The sequence below is a fragment of the Hippopotamus amphibius genome, chromosome 4 (assembly GCF_030028045.1).
Source record: "Hippopotamus amphibius kiboko isolate mHipAmp2 chromosome 4, mHipAmp2.hap2, whole genome shotgun sequence".
Lineage (NCBI taxonomy): Eukaryota > Metazoa > Chordata > Mammalia > Artiodactyla > Hippopotamidae > Hippopotamus > Hippopotamus amphibius.
The window spans coordinates 81,739,027-81,753,609 of NC_080189.1; the positions used below are offsets into that span (position 1 = coordinate 81,739,027).

General features: G+C 35.0%; 1 protein-coding gene across 2 annotated transcripts in view; it reads right to left on the minus strand.

Moving 5' to 3' along the window:
* The window catches only part of CDK13 (cyclin dependent kinase 13), a 103,421-nt gene that overhangs the window by 62,565 nt on the left and 26,273 nt on the right, over nucleotides 1–14,583 (minus strand). For both annotated transcript variants that reach the window (XM_057731037.1, XM_057731036.1), the window contains exons 2-5: nucleotides 11,812–12,471; nucleotides 9,322–9,492; nucleotides 7,755–7,894; nucleotides 5,593–5,763 (exon numbers count right to left, since the gene is read on the minus strand). In XM_057731037.1, coding sequence (XP_057587020.1) covers nucleotides 5,593–5,763; nucleotides 7,755–7,894; nucleotides 9,322–9,492; nucleotides 11,812–12,471 — 1,142 coding nt within the window. The remainder of the gene's footprint in view (nucleotides 1–5,592; nucleotides 5,764–7,754; nucleotides 7,895–9,321; nucleotides 9,493–11,811; nucleotides 12,472–14,583) is intronic.

Below are 14,583 nucleotides of genomic sequence, written 5' to 3' on the forward strand. Positions count from 1 at the left end.
TTCATCTAAATTATCCAATTTGCTGGTGTAAGTACTTCAATCCTGTTAGTGGCAGAATAACATTCAACTGTATAGATATACCAGATTTTGTTTACCATTTCATTAACTGATTGATATTTGGGTTGTTTACACTTTTGGACTATCGTGAATTATTCTGCTATGAACACTGGTATCAAGCTTTGTGTAGACATATATTTTTATTTCTCTTGGATATATCCTTAAAAGTAAAAGTTGTTCTAGGTCACATGGTACCCACACATAATATTTTGAGGAAATGCCAGACTGTTTTCCAAAGTTGCTGTACCATTTTACAATCCCACCAGCAATGTATGAGTCTACCAATCTCTCCACATCTTCCCCAACAGTTGTTATTACTTCTCCTTTTTATTATGGCCATCTGATAGTGCATATAAGATGGTATCTGTCTGTGGTTTTGATCTGCATTTCCCTAATGGCTATGATGTTGAACATCTTTTCATATGCTTATTGGCCATTTGCATATCTTCTTTGGAGAAATGTCTATTGAGATCCTTTGCTTACTTTTTTTTTTTTAATTGGCTGCATTGGTTCTTCCTTGCTGCACGTGGGCTTTCTCTAGTTGTGGCGTGCAGGGGCTACTCTTCATTGTGGTGCACGGGCTTCTCATTGCAGTGGCTTCTCTTGTTGCAGAGCAAAGGCTCTAGGCATATGGGCTTCAGTAGTTGCAGCACACAGGCTCAATAGGTGTGGCTCGCAGACCCTAGAGTGCAGGCTCAGTAGTTGTGGTGCACAGGATTAGTTGCTCTGCGGCATGTGGGAGCTTCTCAGACTAGGGACCAAACCCGTGTTCCCTGCATTTGCAGGCTGATTCTTAACCACTGTGCCACCAGGAAAGCCCCCTTTGCTTACTTTTTAAACAGGCTATCTTTTTTATTATTTAGTTGTAAGAGTTCTTCACATATTCTAAATACAAGTCTCTTATCAAATTGATAAATATTTCCTCCCATTCTGAGTTGTCTTTTCACTTTCCCAATGGTGTCCACCAAAGCACAAGTTTTAAATTTTGATGAAGTCCAATACATCTATTTTTTTCCTTTAGTTTCTGCTTTTGGTGTCATAACTAAGAAGGCTTTGGTGGGACTTCCCTGGTGGTCCAGCGGTTAAGACTCCGCAATCCCAATGCAGGGGGCCTGGGTTTGATCCCTGGTCAGGGAACTAGATTCCGCATGCCACAACTAAGATCTCACTTGCCGAACTAAGACCCAGCACAGCCAAATAAATAATAAAATAAATATTTTTTTAAAAAAAGAAGGCTTTGGCTAATCCAAGATCATGATCCTACATTTTAAGAGTTTTATGGTTTTTAGCTCTTATCTTTAGGTCATTGACCCATTTCAGTTAATTACTGTGTACGATATGAGAAAGGGGTCCATTTCATTCTTTTGAATGTGGATATCCACGTGACCCAGCACTGACTGTTCTAAAGCCTATTCTTTTTCATTGATTTGTCCTGGTATCTTCATCAAAAATAAATTGACCATAAATATGAGAGTCTGCTTCTAGACTCTCAATTCTATTCCACTGATCTATATATTTATCCTAAAACCAATCTTGGCTATCCTCAAGATAGCCTACTGTGTGCTGCATACTATGAATATAAAGCAGAATAAAACTCAATCTCTGTCCTTAGGCACTTCAACAGGACTAAGATATAAAAACATAATGATTGAGTTGAAATAGAAAATATTGTTACAGAATTGTGTATAACACGAAATGCAGGACTCCTAAGTGGCGCAGTGGTTAAGAATCCACCTGCCAATCCAGGGAACACGGGTTCGATCCCTGCCCCAGGAAGATACCACATGCCATGGAGCAACTAAACCCATGTGCCACAACTATTGAGCCTGTGCTCTAGAGCCCATGAGCCACAACTACGGAGCCCCTGTGCTGCAACTACTGAAGCCCACGTGCCTACAGCTCGTGCTCCACCACTGGAGAAGCCACTACAAAGAGGAGCCTGGGCACCACAATGAAGAGTAGCCCCTGCTCGCCTCAACTAGAGAAAGCCTGTGTGCAGCCATGACGACCCAATGCAGCCAATAAATAAATAAATTTTTTTAAAAAATGAAATGCAAGTGTAGGGGAGCAACATGTGGGAATCAAGAGGCTATAGAAGGAAGTGACATTTAAGACTGCTTCCCTCAACTATATACTGACACTTTGCCATAAACATTGCTACAGAAAACTGTTTTCTTGATTTTTAGGAAAATTCCAAATTAAAAGATTACTCAAAATCCCTCATTAAATAAACACTAGTATTGAAAGTATTACGGCTAATTTGTGCAAAGTAATGTTAATACTGGTTTTGGTTATCCAAGATATGTTGATTTTAAGTGCCAAAATACTATTTTGTTGTAGTGATACCATTATTTAACTTTGTTTTTCATCTGAATACTAAATGTAAATATTTAGTATTCAGATGAAATGCTAAATATGGAGATCAATGATGGAAGTTTTATTTTATACTGCATATAACTGCAAAAGTCTTCTCTATCCAGAGAATTATAAACTACATTAAAATTTTTAATTGAATATTATTACATTCATTTAGAAAGTAATCTTCTGTAAATTCATAATCCTCAGTGGAAAGAAGAAAATAAAAAAGCAAAGGTTCTGTTGCAAAATAATTCAGTCTAGCTCAAAGACCTTATGAACAGGGAACAATGAACACAAGAGTACTGAAATTAATATAAGTAACTGTATCCCACTGCAGAAACTAAAGATCTAGAGGTATAGGAAATGTTTTTTTATACCTCACTCTAACAATAAAAAGACTGAAAAAGACAAAATGGTTCAAAGATCTCCTCAAAGATACTAAAAAGAAATGGAACTGCTTGAAGATGAAAAAAGCATTAGGAAAAAAATTTAGAATTAGTTTTTCTATCTCTCCTGCATTCTCTCAACTACTTCAGAAAAATCTCCTTCGGCATCTATAGGTTTCTGCACAAAAATATACCCATGGTGAAATCACTTAACCCTGTTTTCTTAAGGACACTGTGGTGGGAAGTGGGAAGACTGCCCAGGTAAGGCCTCACTAATGAATAAAGCAACATTCAGGCAGAGACCTAGAGAATGAGAAATTAGACTTTTACTGTGTGTGTGTGTGTGTGTGTGTGTGTGTGTGTGTGTGTGTGTGTGTGTGTGTGTGTGTGTGTGTGTGTGTGTGTGTGTGTGTGTGTGTGTTGAGGCTACAGTTTACGCCCAGTGTAAAGAAAGGCTTCAGGGCAGAGCGGTGCACTGGCATATCTGATGACTCAAAGGAACAACATGACTGAAATTTGGTGAGCAATTAGAAAACCAATCTGATTGGGGTTTGGGTTGGAGAAATAAGCAGAGATGTGATCAGAAAAACAGGAGGTCCAGGGTATGCTGGAAGAAAAGCAACTATATTAATTTGGCTATAGAACAAGATTAATGAAAAACAGTATTTGCACACCACCCTCATGCATAAAATCTTAATTTAATTCTCAGTATACAGTAAGTGGAATAATGTTTCCCTTTAATGGGTGAAGAAATAACAGGCTCAGAAGGGCTAAAGGCCTTGATAAAAAGCTGTCTCTAATCCCAGACATTCTAACCCAAGTCAAACAGGTATCCTTTCTACTACACAATAAGAAGTAATGAAAAATAACATGCAAATGACAAACCTGGCTGAAAGACTAAGAAATATGGGCTTTATTATGGGAAAAAAGCTAATGGAAGTGATATCAATTAAAAAGATGACTGTGATAATCTCTGTAAGTCATACAGAATACTTTCAAACAGAGGTTTCGTCATAAAAACTGGTTACCATACATATCATCAATCATTTTTATACTGTGTTCCCAGAGGAATAAAATAGTGGATGTGTATGGTTGGGGATGGGAGGAGGCTAAGTATCACGTTCAATCAGAACATAACTACTTTAATCTGTTTTATGTTAGATTTAGTTTGAAAAAGAATTCTGCTCTTTGAAAACCACCGATTTAAGGGAGTCACCCTTGGTTCCAAAATCTTACTCTGAAGATCTAAAACCTACTGGAGATAGAGCATTTCTTTCACTCCTCAAATACCCTATGATAACTACTTTGCAAAGCACACTAATTTCTTTTCAGCTTTTTTTGCTGAAAGCCAACAATATACCACTATAGTTTATCAAAAGCAATTTCAAGTTAAGATTTTTGCCTCCACATTTTCAGAAATAATACATATGTCTACCATAAAGCTTCCTTGTACGTTGAAGCATTACAACATTAAAAATGTAAGGTAAATATATTTAATACTACTATAAACTGCTTCTCAATCACTAAAAAATAAAGACTAAAAATTATATACTGAGGTCAAAAAAAATACCACTAGTGAATGCTTTATGCGTAATACCAATAAGTATGCTTTGATGTTTACTTAGATGACTCAAAAACCAGTAAAGTAAAACACGTAAAATAATTCTTCAACTCAACTATTTTAATATAGAGTTTGACAACCCAATCAAAAAAATGGGCAGAAGACCAAAATAGACATTTCTTCAAAGAAGACATACAGGTGGCCAACAGGCACATGAAAAGATGCTTATCTTGGATAAATATTAGAGAACTGCAAATCAAAACTACAATGAGGTACCACCTCACACCAGTCAGAATAGTGATCATTAAAAAGCCTACAAATAACAAATGCTGGTGAGGGTGTGGAGAAAAGGGAACCCTCCTACACTGTTGGTGGGAATGTAAATTGGTGCAGCCACAATGGAAAACAGCATGGAGGTTTCTCAAATAACTAAAAATTGAATTGCCAGATGATCCTGCAAATCCCACTCCTGGACATATACCCAGACAAAACTATAATTCAAAAAGATGCATGCACCCCAATGTTCACAGCAGCACTATTTACAATAGCCAAGACATGAAAACAACCTAAATGTCCACCAAGCGATGAATGGATAAAGAAGATGTGGTACAAATATACAATGGAATACTACTCAGCCATAAAAAAGAATGAAATAATGACATTTGCAGCAACATGGATGGACCTGGAGATTATCATACTAAGTAAGTCAGACAAAGACAAATATCATATATCACTTATATGTGCAATCTAAAATATGACACAAGTGAACTTACCTACAAAACAGAAACAGACTGATAGACATAGGAAATAGACTTGTGGTTGCCAAGGAGGAGAGGAGGTAGGGGGAGAGATGGATTGGGAATTTGGGATTAGCAGATGCAAACTATTATAAATATAATGGATAAATAACAAGGTCCTACTGTATAGCACAGGGAACTATATTCAGTATCCTATGATAAACCATAATGGAAAAGACTATGAAAATGAATGTGTATATATATATATATATGTAAAACTGAATCACTTTGCTGTACAGTAGAAAATAATACAACATTGTAAATCAACTATAGTTCAATAAAATAAATTAAAAAAAAATTTTTTTAAATAGAGTTTGATATTAAGGCAATAATTTTAATGTACCTAATAAATACTCAAATGGTCAATATCAAATTCTGTAAGTTAGCAACATCATGAATAGGCAGAATTGGTTACATAAATATGCACACCTACCTTTATCCTTCTTAAAATCCAAAGCATCTTCTTTATCGGTCACTATTTCCTTCATATTGATAATACTCTGGTGGGTAAGCTGCCGGAGAATTTTAATTTCCCGAATTGCTGTAATGGGAAAGCCTTCCTTTTCATTGTCCAAGCGTACTTTTTTTAAGGCTACCATTTCTCCTATTAGAAAAGTAAATAAAATCAGGTTACCAGCTGACAAAACCAAGCAACATAAAAAAATTTTATTATTTTTTTAATTATTTTATTATTTTTATTTTTATTTTTTCGTCTTGACTGCACCAGGTGGCTTGCAGGAATGGTGGCTTGAGGAATCTTAGTTCCTAGACCAGGGATAGAACCTGTGCCCTCTGCAGTGGAAGCGTAGAGTCCTAACCACTGGACCACTAGGGAATTCCCTAAATTTTTATTTTAATTCATAATTTCAGTTCCTACCTCTTGAAATTACAACCCACAAAATATATTTTAGTTTCCAATATACCAAATTATAATGTTTATGGTTCAAAATGTCTCTGGTTAAATAAACTAAGAGATATTTATCAAACTATGGAATACACACAACTGTTAAAAAGGATAAAGTAGGACTATATGTATTGTTATTTTACACTAAGATATATTAAATGAAAAAAGCAAGATAATGAAAAGTAGATATATTACACTGCCATTTTTTTAAAAAGTGAAGAGGGGAGGCTAAATATACATAACATGCTTATACATGCATAAAATCTCTCTAAACAGATGAGAAAACTCTAGACATTGTGCAGATGAGAAAATATGCTCAGATATATTAACCTGTCCAAGGATGCCCAGTTATCCAGTAGTAAAACTGGGATTCAAAATCTGATTTAGCTGTCTCAAAAATATGTGCTCTTTTCACTACACTAAATGGCCTCATAATTTACATATGAGTGAGTTTTGTATCAGATTATCTAAGAAACACACACAAATCCTATTATAAGAAAAAATTCACTGTCATAAAAGTTTGTTCATTCCACTTCTTCGTAAGAAAAAAAAGGAATTGCGTACTTACAAATTTTCCAAAGGAAGGGTGTTTTTCCTTTTAATCATTAAAACTTATTTGGTTTCTTTTTAAAAGAAATCTAAAATGTAGCATGATTCTTTGTTTTATAATTTAATCTTCTGATAATGTGGAATCCTCATTATAAATATTACTGTATTGCTGCATGCTATAATTGCCTTCAGAGTTTCTATGCTTAAGGTAGTCTCCCTTATACTAAGTGGCATCAAACACCTATGCTATTTTATCTATTGGTTTATTTCAACAAGGAATTATAAATAAAGATTAAACACTGACTCTAAGCACCATTTATTAGTAAAACACAGTTACTTCTTCCTCTGCTCCAAGGCCTTTTAAAACTTTCATCTCAGGTGACTGATTATGATCTGAAAGACTAAGCTCCTAAATCTGCTTCCAAATAGAGGGTAATTTCTACAGAAAAAAAAAATTGGGGCCAAAATAAAAGTATCAGATAAGCCTTAATACAACAAAATTCACTAAATAAGGTCAAGATACTTTCCCCCCAATTACTAAAAATATAAAAATTTACTCACAAAAGAAACCTAAATGCTACCTAAATACTATCATGCTACACAAATACTAAAGAAACACTTAAAAAAAAAATATATATGGGGACTTGCCTGGTGGTCCAGTGGTTAAGAATCTGCCTTCCAATAAAGGGGACTCGGGTTAGATCCCACATGCCTTGGGGTAACTAAGCCCGAGCACTGCAACTACTGAGCCCGCATGCCACAACTAGAGAGCCCACATGCCACAGCTACTAAGCCTGCGTGCTCTGGAACCCACACACCACAGATAGAAAGAAGCCCACACGCACCACAACGAAGAGCCCATGTGCCATAACGGAAGATCCCACGCGCCATACCCAAGACCCAATGTAGCCAAATAAATTAAAAACAAAAAACAAAAACATATACGTATATACACTGTTACATGTACTCATATCTTACATAAGTGAACATATAAAATGAAACCAAAAAAAAGATGAAACAATAGCATGATAAATTCAAATCTTTTTTTTTTCCTGGCAATTCCTCAAGTTCTACATTAGAAGAGAAACATGGATTAAGTACATCCCATAGGCCCAAAGATCCAAAGCATTTGGTATTCTTACCAGTGTCTTTATCCCTGGCCTTGTAAACTTGTCCATAGGTACCTTCGCCAATAATTCCGATGATATCAAATTTATCCACGCAGCGTTTTCCCCAGTCAATATCTTTTTCTTTGATTTCACCATAGCGAGGCCCACATATTCTATCAAATATAGTTCTGAAGTTTTTATATACAATCAAGCAAACTGAATAAACTGTTTAATACTCAATATCCACCCTCCACCCAATCTTAAATCATTTATTTCCCCTCATCCTTGTATATCTGTGATCATCTAAGACAAGTAACACTGTGAGTTGGTATTATAAATTATCATGAAAGTCAAGGTATTATTTCTCCATACTGACTCTCCTTCTGTAGACCAACACGTAAAGTGGGAAAGAAAAGTAAAGCCTGTATGAAGGACTTTCAGAAATACAAGGTAATTTTTCACTGAGTGGACAAAACCAACACCAGCTCAGAGAGTCAAAGTTCTCTAACAAACCTCCAGAGTATTTTCTTTTTCATTCACTGATAATGCAATATATTTATCTGCTTTCAAAAACCAGAAGTTTAATAATGAACAGTACCAAAAATCTAACTATAAAGTGTAGGGACAAAAAAAAAAAAAAGTGTACTGACAAATTTAGACATATGGCTAGATAAAATTATCTTTAAAATGGAAGCACCAGAAAGATTTTCAGTCTAAGGGAGTATAAAACTATTAGTATAATCAACCCTTAGGAATCTACACTTTGTGTATTTTTTATATATATATAACAAATATTTTATATTCTTCAAAAAGATATGTAATTTGTAGTATTTTAATATTCTTATAGGTAAGAAAAATTTAAGTAATGGAATAAAGCTACAATACTAAAGGAGAGACTATTTTAAAAGTTTTCTAGCTTTCTACTCCACACTAGAAAATCACCTCATACTCTTATACTAGGCACTACCTGAAATAGCAATTCTAAAATCAGATCTAACTCGAAGTCTTACTCACACCTTCCCTTGGTTAAGTAGAAGTAAAAAAAGGAATCATCATTCTCCCCACCCTTAACTGATGAACAGGTTTCAAGGGAAAGAGTTATCTCTAGGCACTTACGTGAAGCTAATTTAGGATACAGATTTCAAACCTTCTTCCACTCCACCTCTTGCAAAATGAAGAATGCATTTAGTTATGGGAGCAAATGGAGCTAAAAGCAAAGGAAAACACAGCAGCTTGCCCATTACTAATTTTGTTTGGGCTCACTGAATGCTGACTTCCACCTTTCCCAATTTCAATATCTCTGTTATTTAAATATCCTAATTATAGAAATTTTCTTCAACACATATAATATCCCAAGAAATTAATACATTACAAACTGAGAGAGAAAATTTAATTTGGTTTTATTAGTCATTTTGAATAAGTACTCAGGCAATTATGAAAAAAAAATTTCAAAGCTCCAATAAAATTTATTCATATACTTAAGTTGAAAGAATAAATACACTTTTTATTATTTTAAATCTTAATTTTGTATTTTATGATTTTATGATGATCCAGAATCATCTCTGGCCAATTTAAGAGCAGGTAGAAAGCAAGCACATACTTAGGCCTCCTTTTACTATGTAACTGTGTTGCTGTTTTCTTTTCCTCTGGACTCTTTGAGAGATCATCTCCTCCTGGTAGCTCAGGGGGCAGTGGTAAATCAGCAAGTAGACATCGTAGTTTCTTTTCTACTTCTTTTTTAACAGCTTTTACTGAAATATTTCCTCGTAAGCTAAAAAGAAAGGAGTCAGACAAATTAACAAAACACAAAAGTTTATTTCATTGAGAAATAAAATGGCATTTACTAGCATACAATGACGAAAGACTAAACTGAGTTTCTCTACTTGGCAGCTAAAATAATATACCATATTTAACTGCAAAAATACAAAATTTGGGGGCAAAAATGATACAAAATTAGATAAAAATTAAAGAAATCTGAACAAAGTATGGCCTTTAGTTACTACATCAATATTGGTTCATTAATTTTAACAAATGTACCATACTAATAATGTTAGATGTTAATAATGAAGAAACTGAGTGCAGGCTATATGGGAACCCTCTGTAATATCACTGTGATTTTTTTTTGCAAAACTAAAACTGTGCTAAAAAAAAAGTTTATTTTTTTTAATGATATAGAATTACTATAAAACTGTAAATTAAAAATGGAAGTCAGTCACGCTTTACAGGAAAATTCATTAGTTTTATAATAGCATTTGACTTGATTCTGGTAGAGAGACAAAAGGCTATTTTGTTGTAAGAAATAAATAAACCACATGTTATTATTTATCTTGCCCATTTAAATAACCACAAAGAACTAATTTTGCTTCATCCCTTTTCAGAATTAATTTTTCCTGAATCAGACAATGATTCTTTTAAATTTTTTTAAGGCTCTAGCTTATCAGAATTACAGGTGAAAATTAAGCTCAGTTAGTTTTATACTTTTTATGAACGTATTAAGAGATCTGATTTTTTAAAGTATATCTTAACCTGGTAATTGATTATTTTAAACCTCCCAGACACTACAAACTCTGTTTAACAGTATAACACATTGAAAGAGAATCTTATAATGATAATAAAATTTGGATTTCACATACTTTCATAGCAGTTATGAGTCCCAGAATTAAAAAAATTAGTGAAACTACACTGCTGTGGTCAGAAATTTAGTAATGATGCTGACAATACAAATCACTTCATTTTAATTATAACTTCTCTTACTCATGTTGAACATTAATACTATTGTACAACATATGATCTTTTAATACCATCTGATAAAAACTATTTATCAACAAAACTGTGACTTTTCCTCATAACCCAATGTTACTCACTAGAAGGTAATCTTTAATAGGGAAAACCCAATCATTGGTCCAGAATCACTAGATTCGCAGCAACTACCTTACTGTCTCACTAATGAAGTGATGCAATTCTACATTCAGAGCCTCTCTGTGCTAGACAGCCCATTCCAGGACTCATCAAAATTACAAATCACTACTGTTATGACCCTTCAGTGTTCCTAGAGAACAGTCAAACCTGCAAATACCACTATTAGAACAATATAACTGGAAAACACCTGATCAAATTGGACGGGGTCCATTAGCAACATTTTTGATTGTAGAAAAAGAATGCCTCAGAGGGCAAGAAATACAGAAATTATATTCAATAACTTATTTTTTGTTTGTTTTAAATTATAAAATTTTCATAATGCTAGCCAAAGTGAGCACCTGAAAGAGCTGGTATTTTTATCCACTTGTTTTAAAATTCTCAGATGTCAGCTAGGAAAACTGCCCATACAGTTGCTTTTTAACAAAAAGGGGAGAGGGAGGGGAACAGCCAGAATTTCTTCATAAAAATAAAAATGAAAAAGGTTAAGTCAATGGGCATATATCACACAAAGCATAAAGCTTCTATCCTGGCATATATTTGAGAAACATTCTCGGAAATGCACTTAAACATTTAGTTACTCTGTCATCCTCTTAAAAATGTTTCAAAATAAAATATAAGCCATGCCCCAACACTCACAGCAAAAGTTTGTAAACAATTTAAAGGAAAGCATCAACATATTATGAATTTTATGTAATATGTAATTAATCACAAATTGCAAAAAATTAAGTCAATATAAAACTAAAAAGTGATGTATTCATAAAGCCACCTAGAGTAATAAATTTATAAGGCCAATGAAAACACTTAGAATTACCAAGATGCATGCTATATCATCAGCCAGGACAGACTCTCTCATAAAATGTTTTGACTCTGGTAGTATCATCACGGAATACTCAGCCAAAGAAAATACTGACATGTTTAGTCCCCAAACTCAAACTGAAACATACATTGTATCCCATGACAATGACAATTTTTACCTGCAATTCTTAGCGTAAGCTATAATTTTGTCACCCTACAAGCAAGGTGCTTCATTTTAAGTTGTACACAATAAAGAAAATTAATTCACTTACTAACAGTCATTATAAATTTTTTTGGGGGGGGGTCCAAATGATTTCTCATTTCAAGCTTCGATTTTTTTTCTTTAAGTAGTCACTGACAAAAATTTTGTACTTACCTATCAGAATCTTTATCTTCAGGCAGCATGGGAGGCAAAGGTAAGGGTGGTAAGGTAGAGGTCACTAAAGCCATGTGTTGCTCCTTCTCCTTGGCTCCTATGCTTGGTGTAAGTGGTTTGGTTTTCTCTTTAAGAGATACTGGTTCTTCCTTTGTAGCAGCAGATTTACTCTCCTTTCCAACTACAACTGCTTTCTTGGTGGCTTTATCTACAATCAAATTATTATCCACCTTTGTTACCTGAACAGGTGGCTTTGTTTTTGCCTTGTCATTTTTTAAAGTTCCACCACTTGAGGGAGAAGGTGCATGTTCAATTTTAAGTTTCTTCACATCCTTCACATGGTTGGTTTGTGATGCACTGGCACCAGTTTCTGTGTTCCCCTTGGTAGGTGTAGAAGCGTTTGAAGCTTTGGCAGCTTTGGCAGCGGCCTCAGCAGCTTTCGCTGCTTCTGCAGCTTTCGCTGCCTCTGCAGCTCGTGCTGCCTCTGCAGCTCGTGCTTTTTTATTCTTGTTCAATTCAGCTGCCAGGCTACTCTTCAGAGTTAGTGTGCTAGGAGAAATGCTAGAATGACGACTTCTGGATCTAGACAATCTGTGCCTGCTACGAGATCTTGAGTGCCTAGATGAATATGGACTTCTGCTTCGGGATTTGGCAGACCGTCTGGTGGAAAATAATTAAGATTTAGTCAGTAACTCAGAAAAATTCAGTTTGAAATGTACAAAAACCGCTAACTTAAGCCTGTGAAGTGAAATTACTTAATTTCAAAATTATAATAGTTTTTGTGAGAATTTTTAAAAAGCAAAAAAAAGGCTTTTAAGTAGAACATTATCTGGTGGCTACGCTTTTCCTGAAAACAGACTGAATGCCTGATCTCAGTCTGGCCTACAAATGCTCAAAGATGAGGCTGAATGAAAGTAGATCTCTGTGAAAAGAAATACTGTAAGAATCAGAAGGAAAAAGTATAACAAGGCATTACTGCTGTCCCAAGAAAACAGACGCAGTCAACAAGGATACACCAGTGGTAGAAACAGCAGGGTGAAGTCTGACCAATCTTTTACCAGGGAGACAATTTCTACATCTCAAAAGCTCCCCACCTCCATCCGTAAGTTCAGGAGTAAGTAGTGCTCTCTTTATACCAAGAATGAAAAAAAAGAAACCTGTCATTAGGTAACAAGTAGAAAAAGTCTAAATCTTGGTAACTACTTAACAATAACTGTTCAACTCACTTCTCAAAAATCACTGGAAAACACAAAAACCACCATATATTCAAAACCATGGTGGCAAGCAAGTTCCTATAAAACAAATGTAGCAGAGCACAGCAACAAGAGAAATGAAGCTGAGCTTTTCAAATACACACCTTATCAAAACTTTAAAAAAATACAAGACCAAGGCACTATTAGAGTACTTTGACATATTTGATATGGCTCACTTAATGCCCACATCAACCCCAGTAAAGTATCTGCAATTTTTAGATAAAAGTTGAATCTAAAATATTATGGGAAGTTAAATCCCAGTCTCATTAGTAGTTGCACTGGTTATTATCTTACTGCCACTACCCCATCCCTCCAACAGTCTTCTGCCCCACCCTGTGCCCAAAGGAGGCTGACCTCAACAGATGTATCTTCTGGGTTCCAGTGCTATCCATCACTGGCAGATCAGAAGGCAGAGAAAAGCTGGATTATTTCTTTCCAGCTCCCTCCTTCCTACTGGGCACATTTTGTGGCAGAAGCTGTGTTCCTCTACCACCATGGCTCCTATCAGGCACCCCCTTCTCCACAGCTCTCACCAGGCTCTAACAGCACTATATTTTCCTTGCTCCTTTGAGCTTCCCTCTATAACTAGTGAAAACATCCCTTGTCGGTTCTCTCAATCCACCCCTCTGTTTCTTTCTAGAACCTAACTGCATACCAGGTCTTAAACCCAGATCTTCTGATTCTAAAGTAGGGAGATTCACTTTCAACACATTACCACACTACCATGGAGATAGTTCTTATTGAAATTTTGTATGGGGATTCGGTAAATGAAGCAAAGAAACTCCTAAGAACCCATAATTAAACTGGGAAGAGAAAAGAACCGGAAATTTTTGTTTGTATCTGGCATTAATATATTGTGTAATATATACGTATATATTATCCAATACATTTTACAATTCTAGTATAAAGAAAAATGATGGTTAGATACAGGATAAACTCAAATACAAATTCAACTTCTCCCTCATTCTTTCAGAAACATTTCAAAATGCACATAGGGCCAGTTAATGTTCAGCACTGAACTCATGTTTTAAACCCCATACTTTACATAAGGTATTTATGTTACATTATTTTACGTTAACAGGACCATTTCTAAATGGTTTAGAAAACATTTTAATCTAACACCTGCTTATCATTAAATATTCATATACATCAATTATTAAAATCATCAACGAGCTTACAATTTTTCATGCAAATGAGAGGAAATGTTTGGCTAAATGTAAAGTAATAAGTTGGTTATAAAATATCTTGCCTAACTTTAACAAAGGAACCAAAAGTGTCATAAAATGAAACACTTGGCCACACTTTTAATTTCCTCTGCCTTCAGAATCTTGGACCTGAAAACAAGTCTGCTATGTCATATTTCTATCCCCTGATCAGATACTAATGAGGAGCAGAAAGGTACACAACAGGAGAAAGCAAAGCAACTCTCCTCTCATTAGAGGTAACAGCACAGAACTTTTCTTAAATTAACTTTCCCATACTAGCAAGATTCTGGTCATCAGCTTCGTACGGACATAGA